The sequence below is a fragment of the Dunckerocampus dactyliophorus genome, chromosome 2, assembly GCF_027744805.1.
Source record: "Dunckerocampus dactyliophorus isolate RoL2022-P2 chromosome 2, RoL_Ddac_1.1, whole genome shotgun sequence".
Lineage (NCBI taxonomy): Eukaryota > Metazoa > Chordata > Actinopteri > Syngnathiformes > Syngnathidae > Dunckerocampus > Dunckerocampus dactyliophorus.
This window is the reverse complement of record NC_072820.1, coordinates 8,652,352-8,662,395: the sequence shown is the minus strand read 5'-3', so window position 1 is coordinate 8,662,395 and position 10,044 is coordinate 8,652,352. Positions and strand designations below refer to the sequence as shown.

At 41.1% G+C, this 10,044-nt stretch overlaps 1 protein-coding gene across 1 annotated transcript; it reads left to right on the top strand.

Annotated features, from left to right (window-relative positions):
* Positions 1 to 364: 364 nt before the first annotated feature.
* marveld2l (MARVEL domain containing 2-like) lies at positions 365 to 9,632 on the top strand. Its single transcript, XM_054767153.1, has 7 exons — positions 365 to 492; positions 660 to 988; positions 2,445 to 3,539; positions 6,860 to 7,062; positions 7,147 to 7,318; positions 9,036 to 9,086; positions 9,282 to 9,632. The coding sequence occupies exons 3-7, from the start codon at positions 2,496 to 2,498 to the stop codon at positions 9,393 to 9,395; spliced, it is 1,584 nt and encodes a 527-aa protein (XP_054623128.1). The 5' UTR covers positions 365 to 492; positions 660 to 988; positions 2,445 to 2,495; the 3' UTR covers positions 9,396 to 9,632.
* Positions 9,633 to 10,044: the final 412 nt, after the last annotated feature.

Genomic DNA, 10,044 nt, shown 5'->3' with positions numbered 1-10,044 from the left:
AGCCAGTTCTAAGAACCGGCTCGTACGTGAACGATCCATCACAACACTGAAGACGGAATATATGACAAAGATGCTGTCAGGCATTCATTCATTCATTTTCTATGCCATGTCCTCTTAGGCTCATGGATGAGCTGGAGCCTACCCCAGCTAACTCTGGGTGAGAGGCGGGGTGCGGGCTGCACCCTGCCAATCACCATTCAATTTTATCCTGTTTTTGGGACATGCAAACTCCACACGGAGATTCAAACCGATTCACCACATTTCCACCATGCTGCCCTCTTAAAAACGGCATACAACTTTAATAATAGAGCTTTCTCTCAGGCTTCATACTAATTAAAGTTGCTAAGCAGTGTACAGGTATAAAAAGAAAGCAAACAGATATCCTGTAGGCGGGTGGAAACAAAACTATGCTGATGAAAACTGACCTCAGAACGCGAGAGGGGCTGCCGGTAAACTGCGAGGAAGAAGCTAGAAGTCTGCTGCCCTCTAGTGGTGAGTTCTGAAGCGCTTATGACAACAAACATGAAAATGTATAATTTATAAATGTTGATTTCCAGAGTGGTTTTGGAAGCTAGTGGTGCGGACTATCTGCACAAAATTAGACATATGTTATGATGAATAGCTAACTAATGATAGCTTCCTCTCACTCTTTCCCACAGATTAGCCTACTAGTACCAGTCAGCACAAGCAGTTCAGGTTTAATGTTTAAGCTTACCCCCCTCCCTTTCATTCCCCTCTTATTGTGTGTGTGTGTGTGTGTGTAGGTGTGTGTGTGTGTGTGTGTGTGTGTGTGTTGTGTGTGTGTGTGTGTGTGTGTGTGTGTGTGTGCGCGCGTGCCTAACCCCAGCAGTGAGACTAAAGACACAACAGGGTGAGCCGAGTGGGCCTGGTGCAACACAGTAGCCATTTTTGCTGTTCATATCAGTTCCAAGGCAGAAACAAAACAGGTTCATGGGCGGACATGAAGGAACATGAAGAGGGAATAAAGGTAAGGCTGGACCTCAGCTAGTTTCCATCGTCAGGGTGTTATTTTGTGGTAGTATGAGCTGATGATTTATGATTTCTGGTAGGCTGTTCAGACAGTAAGCTAGTTTGTTGTGATGATGGATTATAGACCAATATATTGTTGTTGTACTTCAATTATATTTGAACTTGGTCTTGGTCCTGCGTACGCATTGTAAGCTTTGTTTGAGAACACTGATTTGTATTGTGACGCTGACTTTCTTTGTCATAAAACATGACATATTCCCACTGCATAAGTCACAGGCGTCCAGTCGTTTTGCACCCAGGGCCATTCACTGAAAAATGAAAGGACGCAAGGGCCACTTTGATATTTTTGTAAACCAACCCATGTAGATATCATTAGGAGTTTATATATTTCAAGAAAAAATAGCCTGCGTAATATTTACCCCCAACCTAATTTTTAAAAAAAATGACAACTTTATTCTTTTTGTTTCTCATAATATTTGGATTTAAAAAAAATGTCTATTGACTTTAATTTTTCAGCTGTATGCCACTCTAAATGGCATTATTTTTTCTCCTATTAGTTGTTTATCCACGCACAACTGAGGACTGCACCTGCTTTATTAAAAGACTTTTATTTTCACACCGCTGTCTCTGCATAGGCGGCACGGTGGTCTAGTGGTTAGCATGTTGGCCAATCGGGATCGGGAAGACCTGGGTTCAATTCTCCCCTGGGCATTTCTGTGTGGAGTTTGCATGTTCTCCCTGTGCATGCGTGGGTTTTCTCCGGGTACTCCGGTTTCCTCCCACATTCCAAAAACATGCATGTTAGGTTAATTGGAGACTCTAAATTGTCCATAGGTATGAATGTGAGTGTGAATGGTTGTTTGTCTATATGTGCCCTGCCATTGGCTGGCCACCAGTCCAGGGTTTACCCCGCCTGTCGCCCGAAGTCAGCTGGGATAGGCTCCAGCATGCCCCCGCGACCCTAATGAGGAGAAGCGGTATAGAAAATGGATGGATGGATGGATGTCTCTGCATACTGGGGGTCAAGCACTCGACAGCTCCACGTACCGTGACAACAATATGACATTATTTTTGTAAAATTAAATTTAAAACCTCTCGTGCGATTACAACTTTTTTCTTTTAATGTTTTGACTTTATTCTTGTAAAATTACTGCTGACATTTTTTGCTGTTGTGTTTTTTTTTTTGTTTCAGTTTTCTTGTTAAATTATATTTTTAGAAAGTGTCATGGGCCGATAAAAAAAACTGCTGTGTCTGGTTCGCTTGGGGGGGAAGTTGTTGGCTTGCATGTATACTGTAAATCTCTGGACCCCGGATATAAGACGACCTGTCTTCTTCAAACTTTTTTCCTAGGGATATCAACACCGGCAGAAAAAAACGATCCCGATATGATCTCATTTTTATGCCAGGACATCCCTGTGTTGAATCATAATAACATCCAGCTTTTCCTTCACAGAATGATTGCTACCAGTCCTTTGTCAGTGAATCACCCCGATAAGCTCACACCATGAAGAAGCCCACTGGAGCTCCAGCAGCACCTGTGTGGATCACTCACACACCCACACCAGAAAATGGTGTGAGTGATAGTGGCTGCTCAAGTAGCACATCCAGCATTCCACCTTATGTGGAGAAGGACAATGATGACAAAAAAGGCAGTATGAAGGATAAGCTGAAATCCCTTATCCCCCATTCATGGGGCAGCATGGGCCGTCACTGGAGGAAGGCGGGAGACAGCGCTGATGACTCCGAAGCCAGTAGTGGTCGACGGATCCAGATCCTACCCAATGGGACCAGGGTGAGCCCTCCTGTAAGTCCCTTGGTGGGCCGCAAGAAATGGGATGAAACCCTGAAGGAAAGTTCTTCTGACAGAGTCAGAAATCAAAGCCCGAATGAGGACTCTCTGCTCACAAGCATCCACCCAGCAGAGTACTATGCTGAGAAGCTGGAGGTCTACAAGCTGAAGTACTCGTACTTGAAGTCATGGCCAGGCCTTCTCAGACTTCTCGCTGGCCTTGAGCTCCTATTTGGAGCAATGGTCGTTGCCTGTGTCATCGGCTACATCCAGAAAGACAGTGAATGGTCCAACACCTATGGGCACTATAATGGTGTATACAACAATGGGCTGGGCCTGTCAGGATACAGCTACAGCGGACCTATGACTCCCTTTGTTGTGTCTGTGGCAGGAGTCTCTTGGATCGTGACCCTGATTCTCCTGGTGATGGGAATGACAATGTATTACCGCACCATCCTTCTCGATGCCCCTTGGTGGCCCGTGACTGAGGCCTTCATCAACGTAGCGCTCTTCCTGCTCTACATGGCGGCAGGGATTGTATACGTGAACGACTTAAACCGTGGCGGCCTGTGCTACATGACAATAGGTGTCCACCCCATCTTGGCCGGTCTGTGTCGAGTGGAAGGGGGCCAGATGGCAGGAACGGCCTTCATCTTCATCAACATGGCAATGTATCTGGGAGGTTTCCTTGTCTGTCTGAAGATGTGGCGGCACGAGGCCAAACGAAGAGAGAGGGGGTACATTGAGGGCAAGGTCACGGTGAGGAAAAAATGAGTCTACTTTTCCGGTATGTGATTTATTGAAGGTTCGCTTGCCACTGGAGGGTAAAAAAAAAAAAAAAAAATCAGCGTGACACAACACAATTTTGTGTTCATGTTGTGACAAAGCAGAAATTTTCAGTGGACCAACAGACGACGGTGATGTAACAAAACGTAAGGGAGCCAAAGAGTCGTACAATACGGATCATTTATTGTGGTATTCTGTACAAGACTGATGTAAACTGTACTGCTCAACAGCGGCACACACTTAGCCTTCCAGTAGCAAGGCTACAGAAAAGGACAAAGTCGGACAAGTCGCCGCACGCATTAAACATGCAAAAACTGGGGGATTTCTAACTGTATATTAGTTACAATTTTATTTGATTGTTTTAAATGTTTTTGCGCCTGAATGTTTCCTGCGGCCTGGTGGTTGGGGACCCCTGCCTGTTTCTCAGATTTTTTTTGTGCAGTGTTAGTGCTTTTTTTTTTTAATGCTGTTACAGGCCGAGCCTGGTCCTTTAAGAAGAATTGCATTGTGGGAAGTTGAGTGTTGTAGTTCTGTGCTTTAGCACAGGCAGCGGTGTCGCTCTCTATTCTCTCTCTTCTGTCTGCACCGCCCATTGTCTTCTGCGTCCTGATTGGCTCTAGACCATTATCAATCAATCTCCTTCCTGCCGTCTCTTGTTGTGGTCATGGCTACCAAACTAGCTCACCGTGTGAGCTGCTTGCTAACCGAGAATAATGTAAACGATAGAAGAGCTAAACGGGTGAGGAAAATATGACGACAGGAGCAAAGTTTGATCTTTGAGAGTGTTTGTGATTAGAATGTAAGATTACTGTCTACATGAACAAATGTAACCGTTGAAGCGTATCGAATCGCATCATTTGTACGCCGCATCAAATCGTATCAGATCGTTCTGTTTTTCAAATATATCGCTTTTGAATCGCACCTTAACGTACCTAGATGTGTATTGAATCGTTTACCATAGAGATTTATATCCCAACTTATTATAGATAAAAACTTCTTTCTAGCTGCAATTAATTATGAGTTAACTATGGACAAAATGCAATTAATCATGATTCAATATTTTAATCGATTGACAGCCCTAATTTATATATATTATACAGGATATGCCCTGCGATTGGCTGGCGACCAGTCCAGGGTGTACCCCACCTGTCGCCCGAAGTCAGCTGGGATAGGCTCCAGCATGCCCCTCGACCCTAATGAGGAGAAGCGGTATAGAGGATGGATGGATGGAGGATATTATTTAATATATTGTGGTTGAGTGGTATGATGTGTGCTCTTATTCACTTGCTTATTCACTTTTTTTTTGTGCTCTACTGCTTCACGCCGCACTCAGCAAGTCCAACTGTTTATATTCTACCTGAGTATCACCTCCACCAAATGTCTTCCAAGTTGTGAAATTCTCCACAACCTACTAAAGGTCAAAGGACCACTTTTGGAACATTAATTAAGCCAATTTTACCTCCCCCTTACGTGTTCTTAATCTCCAGTTATGAGAAGGAAAGAAGACTCACACATCAAATTAGATTTACAAAATGTATTGAAAAATAAGTCAGACAGAATATCTTGTCAGTTACAGTATACGAAGCCTCGGGCCCCGTCCCGTGCACCTGTCCCCTGCTTCCCGGCCGTATGAGAGAGAGCCTCGATCCTTAATACTTGTTTTGCTCAGAACATTGCCGCCAGTCTCTCCAACGTTAACTTTCTACCGGATTCCGTGATGAAGTAGTGTGACGCCAACAGGTGATGGTGCCAACTTGTTTTGACTACATTCTGGACCGTATCTGGCTGCGGACCCTGGCTGGCGTAAGCTGTTTCTGTGTCAGCGTCACACTATTCTATCTTTAACCTTTGACACACTTAAACACATGTTCATCTACTCAGCTAATTATTGAATAAAGCATTATTTCTATAAACTACTTCACTAAGTTATTAGATGAAATGATTAAACAGATCAAACACTCAACAAAAATTCAATCAATAAGCATCAACGTAACCAGTTATTCTAAAATCTACTTGTAATAATTATTTACCCACTCAGTAAATACATTTTTGCCTACAGGAGGCATTTCAGTTATATTGATTGTTTGTTTTTTTTTAAACAAGGATTTATAATAACTGACATTAGCAATTCCACTAATGAAGATACACACGCCAGAAACAGTCCCCAGAACAAAAGAGGGAGAACAAATCTGATGTAATTTAGTGTCAGTCAGGACAATCTGCAGTGAGTTTGCTTTTACTTGGTAGTGGTGTGTCAGCTTTTTCTGCTGGCATTCAATTGACCGCGCCCTTCTCTCAGTGCATACAATATGCGACATAAATAGACAACTTGGTGCAGCAAATTGACTTCTTCTATTGTGGAAAAATATAGTAGGTGAGAGCCTGTACTCACAATAATTACATTTAATATGTAATTTTTTAAAAAAGGTATAGTAAATTGATTGGTTGGGTCATAATGCGTGCGAATGGAAACTTTTCCAAGAAGCCAAGTATTAATTTTATGTGCAGTATGTCCCATGGAATGCTGGTTTACTGCAGATTTTTAGATGAGGTACATTTGCATAATGAAATAAGATGCGATGCTTTAAAGCTGTTTGAAAAAGTCTGCCTTTTAAAATGAAAATAATGATGATCAAGCTACATAAAGGAGAAAAATGTATTTATTAAACACTTGAACACATTTTTGATCAGCCATAGAATTAATTTCATCCATCCTCTATACCGCTTCATCCTCATTAGGGTCGCGGGGGCATGCTGGAGCCTATCCCAGCTGACTTTGGGCGACAGGCGGGGTACACCCTGGACTGGTCGCCAGCCAATCGCAGGGCACATATAGACAAACAACCATTCACACTCACATTCATACCTATGGACAATTTAGAGTTGCCAATTAACCTCACCTGCATGTTTTTGGAATGTGGGAGGAAGCCGGAGTGCCCGGAGAAAACCCGGGCGCACACGGGGAGAACATGCAAACTCCACACAGAAATGCCCAGGGGAGAATCGAACCCAGGTCTTCCCGATCTCCAGGCTGTTACTGTGTTGGCCAACGTGCACTAGACCACCGTGCGGCCCAAATAATTTCATTTTATTTATAATTTTTTTCACTTTTGTATTTTTTTTTGTGTTGTTGAAGCTGTTTATCATGCTTTGAGTTCAAGTAGCGTCGCTGGAACCTTAATCTGTCTTTTTTTGCACATGAAGTGTCCATACTGTTAGAAATGATGTGCGTCAGTGCAGCAAATGTGTGTGGTGCACGTGAGTGATTTTTTTTTTGTTTTTGCCATCCTTAGAGTCAAGATGAAGGCTCCAACCTGCTGGCCCCGCCAAAAGCAAAACACATATCATTCAAGGCCGGGGCAGACTGGAGTGTACGCGAAGGGCACACCAATCAGCAAGTGCTTCCTTCTAACATCCAGAAGGCTCCTGCCAGTCACAACAAAGCTGTGGTGCCTGCATGCATCCCTAAAGTCCACATCATTGCAGACTATATCATGTCAGCAAGCATGTTCTTTATCTCATTCCTAAAGCACGAATGGTTAGCATGAGTCCAAGTTAACTGACATATACGTCCCTGCAGGAAGTACCCAGACATCAGCAGCATGGAAGAAAGGGAGAAATACAAAGCTGTGTTCAATGACCAGTATCAAGAGTACAAAGACCTTTACAAAGACATCAGCGCCACTCTCAATAAGTTCAGTGAGCTGGATGCTGTCATGGCTCGACTCATCACCGATGGAAAAAGCCAAGAGGTGAGCTGGGCTGGATGGATATAATGACTACTAATAATTATTTTGCGTTCATTTTAAAATATGAGGATTAGCGGCATAGAAAATGGATGGATGGATTTTAAAATATGCAACTCACTGATGATGATGATAGTAATAATTGTAATGCATTTGATTATTTTCTAACATTGTCTTCTAACAGTGAGCGGACAAAGTGGAATTCGATTTTCTTTGGACTGCAAAATTTGTTTTAAATTGTTTTTGAATGGTCAGTGAACATACAGCACACACGCCGCCAATACTACAAGTCCTAGAATGCAATGCAATAGCTGTGAGTTATGTAGACATAATATACATAAACACATAAAACATATAAACACATAATATATATCATATTTTTTTTGATTTTTTAAATATATTTTTTTCATTTTGTAAAAAGGTGAGACAAACATATATTTATATATACAGTATATATGGTAAAGTGATGTGTTATCTTGAGATATTCAATTAGGATGAACATTTCAGCTTTATGCTTTACATTGTGCCTTTTTGCTCGATTTTTACCAATTTGCTGTTTTTTTAATGAAATTTTATTTCTACAATGTGTTGCAGGCCAATAAAAAATGAGCTGCAGGCCGCAAATGCACTTTGGACACCCCTGGGTTATATATCAATATTATATATTATGTTATTACATATTACATTATATAAATATTCTAATTGCAAGATAAAGTGCACTTAACTGGACTGGGGTCTAAGCACCCCGATAAAGAGCTTAGATGTGCCCCTGCACCAGCACATTCTAAAGCAGGGGTTGGCAAACTTTAGCATCAAAAGGCTGGGGCCCATTTCTACCAAATTCAACCAAAAACTACTTGGAGCCACAAAATGTATTTGACCACTAAATTGAAGCTATATGTATAGTCATGTTCCTTTTCGGTCTTCCTTTTCCTTCTGGCCGAGTGACGAGCCACACCTGTTGCCACCTGGCAATTGGTCATGTTTCTTAACCCTTTGCTTAAGCCATCTCCATCGATTTCAGATCAACATTTGCAATAAAAGTGTTGTAACACATCAATTAGTTCCAGTTCTAGTGCCACCCTCCGTGTTTCTTTAGTTGCCATGGTTCGTTAGTGACAAAGGAAGCTGACAAGCGAAATAGTCGAGCAGCATTATGGTTTCTCACCGAGTTGACTCACCAGAAAACACTGCCTGGGCACACAACAGAAGGATGAAAGAGCCGGAGCTGCGGGTTGCAGACCCCTGTTCTAAAACATCCATGTCTTAAGTGCAGCCCGGGGGCCTAGTTTTTTATTGGTTCTCGGCATATTGCAAAAATAAAATGTATTATTTATTAATGACGTATATGATTAGATATTACACTAATATTCTTTGTCACCTATAACACAAAGCTAAGATATAGGTGTTTTCTTGAGATAGCTTTGCAAATACTAGTATTGACCTACATTTGACTGGTTTTAGAATCTTTAATGCACAAAATGTATCAAATTTTTGTTTTAAAAAATGCTCTCAACTATCCGTATGATGCGGTGTAGTTCCACACCTCACGCACATTTTTGGACGAACGCCTCTCTGACAGTGTCAATCATAACAAAGCATTACTGTGTTACCTATTGTAAAGGCAGAATTTTTAATACAATTCTTGTATTGGATCTCATTAAATTGTATTGGTTTACGTAAAATGTTGTCAAACAAATAATGCAGTGTGTGCTTTTTTCAGGACCAAGCCAGGATCCAAAACATCGTGAAGCAGTATGAGCAGAAAAAGAGCGTAAGTCATGATGTCACCTCTCATTGACTAACAGCTCATTCAAACATTTTGGCTCCAAATACAATTGTTGTGTAAATATTTATGTCCACTGAGGCTCTGCAAATTCTCATTTGCATTGCATAACAAATGGATCAGGCAATATGGCAGCTGGCAGGAGCAAGGAATGATGTTGTGTTTGCGTATTTGCTTTTACAGGACCCAGCTTTTCTGGAGAAGAAGCAACGTTGTGACTACTTGAAAGCTAAATTGAGCCACATAAAAGACAGAATACGTGCTTTTGACCAGCAAACTATCCGACTAAACAAATAGCATCATTGACATAATTTTTTGTTGTGTCCAAATATTGAAGGCTGTTTTATTCTTAGTCATTCTCTCTGAAGTGTCAGACAAAATGTGATTTTAACAGGTGTGACAAAGTTTGTACAGTTTTTATACAGTGAACATACACGTGACAATGTGATGATTGCCTTTAAAGTGTTTCATTTGTATAAATGATATGCAAAATGTATATGAGAATGTACAGTATCTATGTGGTATTTTCATTTAACAGTGGAATAAACATTCTATTTGAAACTTTACACTTGTCGGTCAGTTACATATACTGTATATTACAAAGACATTTTGCTTGTCCCTTGTTCCTTTTTTTTACATTCTATTGTTTGAGCAAAATAAAGTCAATAGTGCAAAATATAGTATCTAAACAAAAGTAAAAACTACTTTCTCATTCAAAACCTTTGGCTTTTTGCCTCCAGGTTTATAAACAATATAACAATCAATATATACAATATAAACAATGTAAAAATATAAACAGCGGATTTCGCTTATCCTTAACCACAACAAAAAACACTGATATCTCTGAAAATAAACTGAGACGAGAAGGAAAAATATCGACCTCATCTTGCTAGTAGCGCCCCGATACTGATACTCCGATGGTGTCGATATTTGCAATGTTTTTCAA